Genomic DNA, 16049 nt, shown 5'->3' on the forward strand with positions numbered 1-16049 from the left:
AAACAATAACGGTGCCAGTAATAGCCCTCGCCATAGGTCTCTTTCTTTTTTCATTGTAGTTTTTGAGTCTCTATGACCAATAGTCCTCAATTCCAGGCGGCTATTAGAGCGCTCCTAAATTTTTTTTTCACAATTCAAAGAATTTGAATTGTATTGGTGCGCTGTTTTTTTACAATTCAAAGAATTTGAATTGTATTGGGGCGCTGTCTTTTTTTTTAAGATCTGTTCACACATTTTCATGATTTTTGAAGTCAAATTGGAGTAGTGATTTTGGTCACGCCGAAACAGGAAATGGAGCGAAAAAGCGAGCGGTTTTGCGGCGTGAATTTTTTTCGCTCTAATTTTAAAGTAGAGTGAGAAAACGGTGTTTGAACAAAAATTCGTTTCTCGGTAGTAGTTTTTTGTTCACATGCGGCAATTTCACTCTGATTTTTACTGTTTTTTCGGATTTTTTGGATTGGATTTTTTTCTAAATGGTTTTCCCAGTCCATTCACAGCTCATTCTAGGCCTAGTTTTTTATTTGAATTAAATTTTCATTTCTCGCTGGGGGTTTTTCTGTTCACATGCGGCATTTTGATATTGATTTTCTGTTTTTTTCTTATTTTTTGATCTCATTTTTTTAAAAATGGTTTTCTGAATTCACTCATAAACCATTCTAGGTCTAGTTTTCCTGTTTAGTCAATGAAAATTCTTTGAATTGTACGTCAGGACTTGTTCTGCTATGTTTTTCAGATGTGTTCACACATTTTTCAATGACTTTGATCTTTCAAAACGGGATAAACAGGTAAAGCCCAGCGGGCATTAAGTTTCATTAGAGGCCCAAAATGGAGCTAAGTAGTCCTTCAAGTGCCTATAGTGGTGCAGCTGCTGGGATGGCCTTAATTTAAGGTTAAAAGGTCATTTTTAGGAGTTTTTGGGCTCAAAATCTTGCAATTTTTCATGCTTTTTGTTTTAATTAGTCCTAGGTTGAAGTTTTTCAAAATTGATGAAGGCTTTTCGCGAGACAAAATTGCTTGTTATGACCATTTTATCAGCTATATGTTTTGGTACTACAAACACAAACACGCAAAATGATATTAATTTTTGCATTTTTTTCAGGTTTTTTGAAAATGACAAAAATTTTCAAAAAACCCTAGTTTTTTAGCCCTAGGTGTCAAGAAACCTCCTCTAGGGTTTGATAAAGAGTTTGATGATAGATCGTTGCATAGTTTCTAGTGGTAATGGAATGGTTTTTATGTTTTTGCCATCATGAATTTTAGCATTTGACAAAACTTGCAATTTTTTCAGATTTTTTGACAACTATTGTCATTATTCGAGTTGTTTGAGTCCCAGGGGCCAGAAAACCTCATCAGGGTTTGGATAAAAAATTACTGATAAATTTTTAGTTGCCTTGGAATTGGTTTCTACTTTTGAATATCACAAATTTTAGCAATTTTTTTTACAAATTTTGCAATTTCTTCAGGTTTTTGAAAATTTTTGTCATTTTTTTGGTTTTTCTAGCTTCAGGGACCAGGAAATCTCCTCTGACGTTTGTTATTAGGGCGCTGCTTAGTCACAATGGAATGGTTTTTAACATTTAGTGTCTCGAATTTTATCATTTTTTTGGATAAAATCAGCAATTTTTTTAAAGCTTCTTAAAGTTTTTGTCAGTTTTTGATATTCGTCCATTCTCAAGTGCGAGAGAACATATTTCACATTCTGGTGAAAAAGGTACTGCATGGTTTTTAGTTTCAATGGATTTGTTTTCAATAGTTTAACTTTTCGACTTTTTAAAGTTTTTTGATAAAATTTGCAGTTTTTTTTCACGTTTTTTCAAAACATTTGCCTTTTATTTTTTTTCTTGCCTCAGTAGCCAGGTAACCTCATCCAGGGTTTGATAGTATGTTAATAAATAATTGCTAGGGGGCAATTGAATGGCTGTCAACATTTTAATTGAATGAATTTCTATTTTTTGAAGTTTGGAATTTGTTCTAAAAATTATTGCCTATCGATCTATGAGCCAATGGGTTTTTCAAAGCTTGGAATTGGGTTACTGGATATCCTCTAAAGACACAGAAATGATTCTGAAGATGTTTATATCACGATTTTCAGTAACATTTCCTTATTGTTTGCGATTGATTTTTTTCTAAATTTTTTGTTCATTTTCGAGTTAATCGATCTTCAAGGGCCAATGAATATTTTTCAGGTCTTGCAGATATAATACTGGACCGATTTCGGAAACAAAAACTGGTTTCGAACAGTTTTTTGAAGGGAAAAAATTTTGCCTTAGCTTTAAAAGCTTCAAGAGTTTTAGCAATGGGTATATTTTTGTTTAGTTTTGATTCTTTTAGTTTCTCAATTTTTTGAGATGATTTTGTTTGTGTTCTGGCTGGAATTGTTCAATTGATCTGCTGGTCAGGTGGAGTACGTCTGAGTTTTTCATTCAATTCTTGGAATTGTATTTCAGGACTTGTTTTTTTTACTTCGTCTAACAGATTTTTGTTTCGTCTTACCCTGACTTCTTTGAATTGACTTTTTCAATGACTTACCTCACTCAAAAAAATGACTTCTGGACTCACTTATGGAACTTTAAATTTTATGAAGATTTACTTGTTAAAGGTCAATAGCGTGCATCTAAGTAGTGCCAAACATATATGCCCTAATTCTTGATTATTAGAGTCCTGAGTTTTTGATTTTGAATATTAATTTTGGGATCTTCTCCGTTTGTGCTCCCAGTACGTTATGCGCCGCCCAGTTACAGAGCACGTGCTATTATATAGTAAGTCATTATGTAAAAAATATTGCACGTGCATCTGAGGGGTGCAAATAATATGCGCCCACTAAGCTGAGGGGGCACAAACGGAAAAGATCCTAATTTTGAAAAGCCCCCTATTAGGGCTTTCTCCTTATAGAGCTTGTGTCTCATAAAAATGACAGTCCAAAGCTAACCCAAAATGTCTAGTGGTCTATTAAAGGACTGGTGGTTGATCTGTCTATCTGATCTCTTTAGTTGTTTCAATTCATGGAAGGCCCCAAGCGTCTATCGCGGCTATTTTCCGGCAATCTGCCGGCTATGTTTGATATTAATGGTGTATATAAGTGCAACAATTTCATTAGTCATGTTGGCCTTTTTTAATGTAATTGTTCGTACTACCTACCGACTTTTGCTTTTATAGCTGCGAATCTGTAAGCTGAGCTTTACTAGTCGACAAAGTGCAAAAGTGACTTAAAATTACGGTGTGAGGGGCACCGTAATTTTAAGTCTTGAGACTTTTTTCTGCAGACTCCTCATCCCTACTCCACGCCCTCCTCAGCTTCATTCCACATCTACCCCTCACGCTCGACCCCCCTTGATATCTCTACTCCGCTCACCCCAACCCACTCCATTTTGCTTTCCTCCTTCTCAAGTTAAGCTTTAGTTGGTCTCCCTAAAACACAGATAGCTGCTGATGAAGCCAACTTCTCGGTATGTGTTTGAGAGCAAGAACTCGATCGACGTTGGTTGGCTTTTTTTCTGTGGTATGGCTTCCAAATGCCGTGTTTCCCTGCTTGTGCGGTTTTTCAACTGAGCATTTAACTTCTGATGGCTGTGTCAGCTGTTTAATAGGTTGTTATTACCGTTTTGTTATTAAAAGCTGAAATGGTTTCGTTGGTGATCGATTTTTAATTGTAAAGTCAATCTTTTCAGATTCGATGATGTCACTAATGTTTCTGCTTCCTAATTGCCTTCGAACGAAGTTTGAGGCAATTATTGTACACGTGCTGGTCCTTTTTAAGCAAAATTTTCGCTTGACCGTTTCCAAAACATCTTTTCGGTTTCATGTGAGTGACTTTTTCACGCTTGACTTTTTTTATTTTTGAGCGATGACCATGCATGCCCCGCGTAGTGTAGAGGTTAATGTTCCCGACTCTAGGCGATATCGTGATTGTTATCAGTCTCTAATGAGAGGTCGCGGCGGGTTCGAACCCCTCACCAGTCAGAGTTGCTCGAACCATAGAAGTTTCGCTAGCCTATGCACCCTTTAAATTGTTTGCCTCGACAGTCCTTTGAGAACAAGGCATCCGACATTATTCGGTTTATGTTTCATCTGCTCCATACCAATTAGGTCCGCATTAAAAAGTTTGGAGATGTCAAAACCTAAATCTCAATCATCACCAATTATGAAAAATTGCGCATAATTCTATTGGTCAGAATTGAGCACATATATTCAAACGTATATTTAGATAGCTGCCTCGATTAAGGTCGAATAATTTTGTCATCGCTGTGGAGGAATAGAGCGAGCGATCTTTATAACAGTGAAAAACAGTCCTGTTAATTTCGGTGGATGCTGGCCACTTCATGTGTTGAGGTCTAACCAAACATACGTATACAACCAGTGATATGATCAAACGTAAATTTACAACATTCATGTTATTTGAAAAGCATTTTGATGTTCCTTTTGGAGTTTTCGAACCTCTTCTTTTTTGCCACCTTGTGACGCTATTAACTAACCCCGGACGAAACCGAAAGGTTAACTTTTAAAAATTTTTAACTTTTAAATTTTAAAACTTTTAATAATTAACTTGTAAGAATTTGCAGGTCACTTGCAAATGATTGTTGTTAACTAGTAAGAATTTGCAAGTCAAACGGCTAACTTTTAAGTTTCCTGCGAGTTCGTTTCGGTTGAGCTCAACTCGGTTAGTTCAATATAACGTTCTGTCATTTACCGTAGAAAGCGCGTGGTAGTTAGTTGCTCAGTTTGTATTGCAAAATATAATGCGACTGAAGTTGACGAAACGTTACATCTGAATTTTATTAACTCAAGAAGTCCTTCTGGAATTCGAGTAACAAATAGTGGAACTTAATAAGCTTCTTCCCAATTACTTTTTTTAAAAAACGTTTCTCTAATTCTTTACTCTTTGAATTTGATTGAATTTTCATCTTCATACGATATTGACAGAAAGATTATCTTTTAAGAACTCATATCGCATTATTTGGTGATAACTGTTTTATCAGGCGAGCGATTTGACTTTTGTTGGAAAAATGGTAAAACCGATAAAAGCGAACATTATTGAGGAGGACTTTTTCTGAAGAAAAAAACAATTTGTTTAAAATGCCCGCAGTGCAATGAGAATGTTTAGTAGACATTTATTGTTATTAAATTGTTATTTCTACACATTTATTGCGGTTTAAATTGTTTTTTCTACAGTACTGATCGCAAGTGCCGTGCATTTCATAGCTTTATTCTGAAAGTAAACTTTCTGGAACATTCTTGAACATTCTACAGAGTGCTCAAATACTCAATGCAGGCAGTTTGTTTTTTCGTTCCACATTAATTTTTTGACAAGTTACGTTTTTAGCAAAATCTTGTAGCGTTATGTAATTTTTAAAACGTATTTAATATGTATTGTGAAACAAGCGTGCTCTTAAATCATAGTCTACATGATTTTTATGGTGATTGAAAAGACCCCTTTTGAAAGCTGAGATAGATAATAACTCTTCATTATGGTTGTAATTTATTATAACCAGCAGTAGGTCGAACTTTTTAAATTGTTCGATGCTACTTAATCGAACGAAGTTGGCTTCAAATTCTGTACAAAACATCATAAATTTTATTCGATGCTGAAGTTCATTTTTTCACATACTTACTTTTCTATTAGACCATGTCTTAATTGAGAATCAGAACAGTTTGCGTAAAAGTTACAACTAATTATAAAATATCTTAATGTCTAATTGTGATTTTTGCTAGAATTGTTAAAATCTTTCAACTGATAAGTTCAAAATTTTGTCTAACAAAGACAAAAATTTATAATGGAATTTCAAATTCAAACTTAGTATATTCCCATAGGTTGTTTTTATCCTAGAAAATTTGTCTTAACATTGCACGTCCATAATGCTGCCTGATTGCGAAAATTATACTAGTTATTGATCGTTTAGCTTATCTGATCAACCATCCTTTTTTGTCTAATACGTCCAATCGCTTCCACGAATTTTTCGAAGTTGGGATTGTTCGGAGTAAAATCTTATCTTTTTTAACTTAGTGACCCTTGTTTCATAGAATAAAAGTTTCCATTCATTTATGTGATTTTTATGTGTGTCAATTAATTTCAACTTCTTCCAGGAGCTGGACCAAGTCATGGTGAAGATTAACGGACTAGAGAGCCAATTGGAATCGAAGGATCCATCAATGAGCAATGGCCAATCAGGAGCAAGAATGGCTGATCACCTTCAGCAGATGAGAAACAGCCAATCAAAACTCGTATCAGAGGCTAGAAATGCAGATTCTAATGTACATCAGCATCGAGATCAGGTAAACAATTTGTTGATTTTTTTAACCTTCGTTCGCTTTTTATCGAAATAGCGGAAGAATTCTGTAATTAAAATTCAAGGCTCTTTCTGTTATAATTAAAAGTGCTGTTATCTCTTTAAGAATCTGCGTTATTGGTTAATTTAACGAAGGATAAAACGAATAAAAGGGAACCTTTTATTCGTTATATCCTTCATTTACCTTTGGTTTTGCAGCCGTTTTATATTATATTACAGGCCCAATTGGAGCATGGAATCATTTTCGCGAACAATGATTGAATCAAAATACGTCACCAAAAATTCATAAGGCGAGATTGAATTTCGAGCCAATAAATTAATAAAGCTGGGTCATTTTTGTTCTAGCCCTACAAATGTTATCAATCAGTATCCACTGCGGAAAGTTACGAAAGCAATATCTTTTAAAGGCCCTTGAAAAACCGAACCAATCCTTGACAAGTGTAAACGGTCCGTAACCGTTTAGCCCCCCAATCCTTCCCCTTGTTATTTAGTTCAAATTTGTTGAGTTCGTATTCATAATCGCTGTAAAAGTCATATCTTTAACTTTGATTTTTCATGACTTTCAATGCCAAACCTTTAGCAATATAGTCTTATGAATACCTAGCTTTGGTTACCTGTATTTCTTTTCAATTGTGAATTCTCACTTTATATTTAATTAAAGAATACATAGATCTGCGAAGAGAATTTGCAAACGAATGACCTGAAAACTAACCCAAAACGGGTAAGAAATTTAGCTAAGGATCGGCAGAATTGAACAAAAAAAAACAAATCGGTCACCTTGTTTCACCTCATGCGATCAGTTGTTCGTAACAAAAATTGAATAGGACTACAAATAAAAAAGACAGGACATGTCTTGGCTTAAAACAGACAGAGAGCCATTGATTTGACCCTCAGCTTTTTTACGGTAACAAAAGATTTCAATTCCAACTTGTTGAATAATTAGCTACTGCACGCTGTTAGAATACCTTTATTAATTGATCTCAAACAAAGTTTGTAGCAATTATATTAGTCCTGTCGGTCTTTTTTATGCAATTTTTTCCTGACCGATTTTTCGTCTGACCCAGCGGACTATTCGTCCTCAAAAACGGGATAAACAGGTAGCGCCTCGCGGGCATTAAGTGCTCTTAGAGCCTTTCAGCTGACTGGTCTCCAAGTATGCCATCCACAGAAACTGTATTGGAGACTTATGGTGTGAAGAGGTTTCTTAGAGGTTGAAGAATCCCCCACTCCCCACCACCACCACTGTTGCCCCCCCCATTGTTGCCCCACCAGCCCCCGGTGCACCTCCCCTCGGTGGCTAGCTACTGACGAGGCCAACCGCTCGCCGAGCGTTTGAGAGCAATTAGCCCGACGTTAGTTGGTTATGTTAATGTTATTAGTCCATAACATTAGCTACAAATTGAAAAGTTGAATTGAAATATATAATGATTCATTGGAAAGCCGATGAGATTTTTTTGATAGAGACTAAGAGACAATACAACAAAAAAACAAACAATTACAGGCAAAACACAAAAATTCTTTTTGACTGCCCAAAATTTCCAGAAAAAAACAAATACCTTCACAGTCAAAAACTATTACACAAAAACTAAAAACACTAAAATTGTTCACTGGAAAGCAGCAGATAGTATATCTGATTGATGAAATTCCATTAATGTTTAAATTCAATAATTTAATAAATTTACAGTCATAAGTTTCCTTATCTATCAGCTCCAAACTTGAAAGTTTTTAATTTATACCTCCTTTGAGAGCCAATAAAATTTTTAAAGCTGTGTCAAAGTCATAAAACTGGTAACTATGAACTGAAAAGATTACATGGACTCACTCTGGTCTCCTAAGAAAGCCAACCTAAATGATAAACTCCCTTTGATCGTCTAAAAATATCCATGCGCCATTTGAAAACCTCGGTTGGCATTTGTTAAAAAAGTCAGTTTAAACTGAATCAAATTGCAGAACGCGTAAAGAAGTTATCTTCCAAAAACGACATTTTGTTCAAACAAGTTTTCCACTTCACTTTGAAAGAAGGTGGAAAAAAAATCACGCTGAAAAACTACTCTTGCAGCCTATTTACTATTCCGAAGTGACTAAAAAAATCGCTATTCCAGTTTGATTACTTATTGATGTGACAAAAATCGAAAAAGGTGTGAACAGTTCTTAAATAAATGCGCCCCAATGCAATCCTTTGGATTGTAAAAAACCACGTGATACCAATAATAGCCTCGCTATCGCTTTATGGCAATTCGTAACACATAAATTTTTAAAGTATTAACATAATTGGGTAAATAATATTTAAAATGACCGAATATGACGCTGAAAACAAAATCACGGTAAAATTTCAAATGTTAACTCACCCACAACTTCAATGATACCACCTATAACTTTCTACGATAAATACACCAATTAGCCACAACTGATTTTACTTTAAGCGGGGTACAATAAAAGTCCTGGATAATTGATCGTTACCAAGAAATAGCTCATCAAAACTGAAATGTTTTATATACTCCTTCGACACTTTTATTGATTTAGATTGCCGAACTTGAAGAAACTGCGAATGAATTACGAGCTCAAATTGACACAATGGTATCACGTGAACAATCTCTCAGAGGTAAACTGGCGAATAAAACGGAAGAGGAACAAAAACGACGACAGGAGGCCAACGAGTTAGAGCAACAAGTCGGAGATTTACGTAAGCGATTACGTAATGAAGAAACGGAACATGCAAATTCACGTAAGCAGGTCTGGGATAATGATGCGGAAATTAAAGATCTAAATGACCAATTAACGGCTACGAAAGTTGACCTTGAAAAAGAGCGCAAGGCTGCTAAAGACTTGGAGCAGAAAATGGAAAAAGGCGTGGGAAAATTAGAAGGTTTGAAGAAAATTGTTACTGATCAAAACGCGTTGCAAAAATCAAAGGAACAGGAGCTGAGAAAGGAAGTTGAAACACTGAAACGTCAAAATGCGATTCTGAAGAATTCATTCAAAGCGATGGAAAAGGAAATTAAGAAAAAGTCTTCCAATGACGAGGTATCAAGAAGCGAGATTTCACAACTTAAAGCAGCTTTAGAAGCTCGAAACGAATTTGAAAAATCATTCGTGGATCAAATGATCGAACTTGAAGACCAGCTTGACACACTTCAAAATGAAAAACAACAATTGGAGAATTTACTGCAAAATATGGATGCGACATTACACGAACGTGATCAACTTGCCGGAAATCTTTCGGAAGCATTACACCAAAAAGATGCAGAAATTCTAAACCTCAACCAGGCCCTCCAAAGTTTTGACAAAACTGTCAGTGAAAACGGTACCCAATGCGACCCGGTTATTGTGAAACCAGTTTTGCAATTGACCTCTAGAAAGTGCCAGACCGAACAAGACCCTTTTGCAGACGAAACTGAGGTAACCCGATTGAAGCGAAAACTAAAAGAAGCCCAAAATGAAATTGAGGTGTTGAAAAGTCAACTGAAAACAGTTGGTGACAATGAACGCGAGCAGAAAGGAGAGTTAGAAAGTCTTTACACAATAAGCGACGTTTTAGCCGAACAGCGCGACATCAATTTCAAACTTAGGGAGAAAGTTGAGAACAATTTTGAAGATATGAAACAAATGGAATTGGCAATTGAGTCGTTGACCAATCAGAATAAGAGTTTGGAAGAATCGCTTAAACATTGGGAGTTATCGGGTTATGACAACAGTAAAGAGTTTATATCGGTTCCGATTGAAGAATTTGACAAATTTCACGACTCGGTTCGGCGAATGCACGACTTGGAACGAACGTTGAACGACATTGAAAAATCTGAGAAGCGAATGCGAGAGAAAGCCGAAGACGAAACGTTTAAAGTTTTGAACTACTCAAATTTCTACTCACAGAATCAGTCGACACAAACTAATGCCCCCGAACATATTATTTTCACACCTACCCAGACTATTAAAAGTGCAATATCGACATACATGGAAGGGGATGAGGAAAATGACGTCACACAATTACATAATCCGCGAAGTCGTGTTCGAGTGCAACTGCTAATGGACATGTTAGATATGGTTCCAAAGTTGAACAGGGTTCGACTGGAACGAGGTGTAATTTCAGTTGATGACGTTTTATTGGACGATTGCGGGTTCGCCTCTTTCATGTGCCCCAGAAACTTCCAAACAAGCATGCATGCCCAGTTGCAACTTATAGTGAGCGGCATTGACCAGACTGTGAATGATCGCCTGGCCTCTGTTCAAATGGAAGATGAGCTAACAATGCAAGACGTCCTGGCAGCTTTGGACCAAGATCCAGTTTTGGACGATTTAAGTCGAGGTCAAAAGCCGGATCCCTCTTACGAGGCGCTTGAGAAAATCATGAAAGCCAGAACTCAGCTTATTTTCGATGCGTGGCTGGACAAAGAGAATGCTGAAATGAAACTAGAGCAGGTTTTGGGTGATTATGAAGGCAAAATTAAAGACCAGAAAAAGCTTCAAAATGAAGTTCAATCTTTGAATGATCATTTGGCTGACGCGATTTCAGGACCCGATAAAGAACTTTTCGAAACATTGGGTACCTTGGCTCATGAAATCAACAATAAAGCATCCGATCTTTATGAATTGCAAAACCAAATTGACAATGACAGCGACAATATTAAAGAAACAGCTGAAAGCAACTTTCACAGATTACAAAAACTTAATGACGAAATTGACGAACTTCGCAAGAAAAGTCAGAACGAAACTGAAAAATGGCTGAAGAAATATGAAGACAAACAAAATGAAAATTTAGCTTTGGAAACTGAGATCAGCCAATTAAAAGAAGCTGTTATTAGCCTACCAGGTGGAGCAGATTTGGTTCAAAAATTCGAAGTTGATCAACAATTTGACCGGCATATTAACGCTGGAACGTTAACACCTGAAATGATGAAAATGGTCGCTGAAAAATACCCCCAAATTGCTCAAAGAATTAACCAAACTGGGGGTCTGATGAGCGAGTATCCCGCCAATTCCTTGCCGACGTTGGGAGCTCCTCAGAATCTGAACATTGTTAAAATTGTTGGTATTGGGTCGATTTTGGTCGCTTGGAAAGCTCCTCGAAACTCGGACGGGATCCAGGGATACTATATCTACGTAGACAATGTAAAGCAATCAATTGATTGCAGATATGACTCTGAACAAGCAATTGTTCCGTTACGTGACATCCAACGTCCGAGTTTGATCTCAGTTCAATCATTCTCAGCAACTCTCAAGTCGGTTTTGGTCACAAAAATGTTCCCGGGTCGCGAACAATTTAACGCCCAATTAGCCGAAGACCAGAAACCCGAAAAGTCAGATGAACCCAATTTTGACCAGGAGTTAGTCCGGCAGCAAGTGGCGACCTTTGATTACAATCCGGATGAGCAGAGTCCGAACGACAACCCGGAAATGGAACTGGCATTTTGTGAAGGTGACGTCATAACGACGTATGGTGACGTGAGATCTGACGGATTTTTCTACGGTGAAATCAACGGAATTGCTGGGCTAGTTCCCTCAAACTACGTTCAAGTTCAAAACTCATAGAATGACAATCAGTGAAAATTAACGTGTCTTGAATTTTAACATATCTCGACTGACATATCAAGAACTCTATCGATAGATTAATGACCAGGTACTAATGTATTTTAACTTGCATCACAAATTTTGCAAAGACCATATTTAAAATCAATTTTTAATCTTAAATTTCTTACTTAGCTAGTGAATTGTAATAGTCGGTTTATCTCTCATACGTGATTTTTTTATAGTAACGTTCTTTACAACAACACATAACAAAAAATTGTAATGGGGGCATAAAAACACTGGGGATGGGGGGGGAGGGCAATAGATTCGAAAGAAGCAATCTTGTACGAGTCTTACCAGACAAGCAGTTGCTGAAAGAGAGTTTTTTTCTCACTCCGCGAATGAAATATCCTACTCAAATTTGATAATATAAAGTAACCCGCAACAAAATCAACTATTCGTTAACATTTGGTTAAATCTGAATTACTAGGATTTTTATGGCTGATGTGTTTAAAGCACTCGCTTATGAGGTTAAATTTTCCATGAATTATTTGCCTCGTTAGTAACCATCCATTGTCTTTGCAGAGTAAATTAGTCCTATAACAAAAGTTTCAATGTGTTCAAGTCAAAAAATCTTCGGTTTTTTTTGGTTTGAGTTGATAAAAGTTGCTTTGTAAAATACAGTACCCTAAACCAAACATTTACAATTATAACAAAAACACTGCCAAGAACCTTTGCATCTATTTTTTGGTTACCATATGCTGAAAACATAGATCCTGTTTTGTAAACCATTTAGATGTTTAAATTTTGTGACATTTCTCGAACTAAAAGATTAACCCAATTTGAAGAGCGAAAAAATAAACAATTTTGGAAGTACAGAAGAAAAGATGAAACACTGCGAAAAATTGTTTAATTTTGTAAATCAGCCCACAACAAGAAAAATATTATATCTTATATCAATTCATCATAGCGGAGCCCAGTTTCGGAAAAAACCCACGGAAAAAAACTCCACCCGAAATAAGGTAAAAAAAACCCCCATGGAAAGAAACCCTCAAGAAAAACAACCCATTTGACTTTCAAAGAGATTTAAAATAAATCATAATAAATTAAATGGATTATAGTCTAACACAATTACAAATAGAAAGCAAAAGATTGAAACAGTTTCTCAAAATGACGTGTTCGAAGCAATTGCTCGCAATTATTCTAATTGTTGATATTCGTTTGCGGCACAAACTTTAAAATTTGCTTTACTCTGCCGTGATTCTGGCTATCTTTAACTACCTGCTTCCCCCTTCTTGTTGTGCCACGATAAATTCTCGAAGCACTTGCTGTCTGTGTATGCGTATTTTTGAGTTTTATAAAAGCCATGATAACAAGCTGGATGTACTCCACTTAGCAAGCTAACTACAGACGAGGATTCATTAGGCTCAAGTGAAAAGTCACAATTCAGTGAAAAGCAACCATGTTCAAGAAAAATTAGGACCTCTTCCACTACTATGGAAGTGATAGTGAAAAAGAAGAATCGTTTTAAGCTTGCAATCAAAATTAATTTCAAATGCCGTTTTGAAACGGACCCAATAAGAAAGATTGTGTTTTCTGTTTGCCAAAAAAAATTGCCAATAAAGGCATGTATTGAATTTAAATTGAAACTATTGTTTAGACTTCTTGATTTAATAGTACAATTTATTTTCTAAACGTGACTTGACGGTCTTGAAATAGATGAGTTTTTCGAAAGGGACGTCTCCTAAACGAGCTGTAAAGATTATGCGACGTGCTTTTTGCAAACGTTTATGGTTCCTAATTGTAAACAATTTTCTAGGAACTTAATTCAAACTTTTCAACTAATTTTTTACTTCTGATTTTCAAAATTTCATCAAATAGTATTTGGAAGAATTATTATGTCGAAGAATTGTCGAAGGGGAGATGGCATTTTTGTCAAAATATGAGCTTTAATTTTCATTCTTGGGATTTTTATACACCTCATTATAGTAATATGAACGACGAATTTGTGTTATTATTATCTCAGTCAAAAGTGCACAACTATTATACAGTATTATTTTAGTTACAAAGGCTTATCAATTAAAAACAAGGAAATGCTTGATGTCCTGTTTTTCAACCCTACTCTTTTAACCCCCAATATTTAAACCCGATTTTTTAACCGCTCGATCATTTAATCCCTCATGAAATTAACTCCTTCACTGTTTCAGCACGACTAAACTATAATTGAGGAAATTTAGGTCTCAAACAAATCGAAGCAATTGCTCGAAATTATTCTAATTGTTGATATTCGTTTGCGGCACAAACTTCAAAATTTGCTTTACTCTGCCGTGATTCTGGCTATCTTTAACTACCTGCTTCCCCCTTCTTGTTGTGCCACGATAAATTCTCGAAGCACTTGCTGTCTGTGTATGCGTATTTTTGAGTTTTATAAAAGCCATGATAACAAGCTGGATGTACTCCACTTAGCAAGCTAACTACAGACGAGGATTCATTAGGCTCAAGTGAAAAGTCACAATTCAGTGAAAAGCAACCGTGTTCAAGAAAAATTAGGACTTCTTCCACTACTATGGAAGTGATAGTGAAAAAGAAGAATCGTTTTAAGCTTGCAATCAAAATTAATTTCAAATGCCGTTTTGAAACGGACCCAATTAGAAAGATTGTGTTTTCTGTTTGCCGAAAAAAAACATTGCCAATAAATGCATGTATTGAATTTAAACTGAAACTATTGTTTAGACTTCTTGATTTAATACTACAACTTATTTTCTAAACGTGACCTGACGGTCTTGAAATTGATGAGTTTTTCGAAAGGGACGTCTCCTAAACGAGCTGTAAAGATTATGCGACGTGCTTTTTGCAAACGTTTATAGTTCCTAATTGTAAACAATTTTCCAGGAACTTAATTCAAACTATTCAACTAATTTTTTACTTCTGATTTTCAAAATTTCATCAAATAGTGTTTGGAATAATTATTATGTCGAAGAATTGTCGAAAGGGAGATGGCATTTATGTCAAAATATGAGCTTTAATTTCCATTCTTGGGATTTCTAAACACCTCACTATAGTAAAATGAACGACGAATTTGTGTTATTATTATCTAAGTCAAAAGTGCACAACTATTATACAGCATTATTTTAGTTACAAATGCTTATCAATTAAAAACAAGGAAATACTTGATGTCCTGTTTTTCAACCCTACTCTTTTAACCCCCAATATTTAACCCCGATTTTTTAACCGCTCGATCATTTAATCCCTCATGAAATTAACTTCTTCACTGTTTCGGCACGACTAAACTATAATTGAGGAAATCTAGGTCTCAACCAATTCGAAGCAATTGCTCGCAATTATTCTAATTGTTGATATTCGTTTGCGGCACAAACTTTAAAATTTGCTTTACTCTGCCGTGATTCTGGCTATCTTTAACTACCTGCTTCCCCCTTCTTGTTGTGCCACGATAAATTCTCGAAGCACTTGCTGTCTGTGTATGCGTATTTTTGAGTTTTATAAAAGCCATGATAACAAGCTGGATGTACTCCACTTAGCAAGCTAACTACAGACGAGGATTCATTAGGCTCAAGTGAAAAGTCACAATTCAGTGAAAAGCAACCATGTTCAAGAAAAATTAGGACTTCTTCCACTACTATGGAAGTGATAGTGAAAAAGAAGAATCGTTTTAAGCTTGCAATCAAAATTAATTTCAAATGCCGTTTTGAAACGGACCCAATTAGAAAGATTGTGTTTTCTGTTTGCCAAAAAAACATTGCCAATAAAGGCATGTATTGAATTTAAATTGAAACTATTGTTTAGACTTTTTGATTTAGTAGTACAATTTATTTTCTAAACGTGACCTGACGGTCTTGAAATTGATGAGTTTTTCGAAAGGGACGTCTCTTAAACGAGCTGTTAAGATTATGGGACGTGCCTTTTGCAAACGTTTATAGTTCCTAATTGTAAACAATTTTCTAGGAACTTAATTCAAACTATTCAACTAATTTTTTACTTCTGATTTTCAAAATTTCATCAAATAGTATTTGGAAGAATTATTATGTCGAAGAATTGTCGAAAGGGAGATGGCATTTATGTCAAAATATGAGCTTTAATTTTCATTCTTGGGATTTCTATACACCTCATTATGGTAATATGAACGACGAATTTGTGTTATTATTATCTAAGTCAAAAGTGCACAACTATTATACAGTATTATTTTAGTTACAAATGCTTATCAATTAAAAACAAGGAAATGCTTGATGTCCTGTTTTTCAACCC

General features: G+C 35.6%; 1 protein-coding gene across 2 annotated transcripts in view; it reads left to right on the plus strand.

Annotated features, from left to right (window-relative positions):
- LOC142349565 (uncharacterized) overlaps window positions 1-11969 on the plus strand; it is a 511473-nt gene extending 499504 nt beyond the window's left edge. For both annotated transcript variants that reach the window (XM_075401206.1, XM_075401207.1), the window contains 2 exons: window positions 6082-6270; window positions 8808-11969. In XM_075401206.1, coding sequence (XP_075257321.1) covers window positions 6082-6270; window positions 8808-11810 — 3192 coding nt within the window. In that variant the 3' untranslated portion in view covers window positions 11811-11969. The remainder of the gene's footprint in view (window positions 1-6081; window positions 6271-8807) is intronic.
- Window positions 11970-16049: the final 4080 nt, after the last annotated feature.

The sequence above is a fragment of the Convolutriloba macropyga genome, chromosome 11 (genome assembly GCF_964194025.1).
Source record: "Convolutriloba macropyga chromosome 11, txConMacr16.3, whole genome shotgun sequence".
NCBI classification, from domain to species: domain Eukaryota; kingdom Metazoa; phylum Xenacoelomorpha; order Acoela; family Convolutidae; genus Convolutriloba; species Convolutriloba macropyga.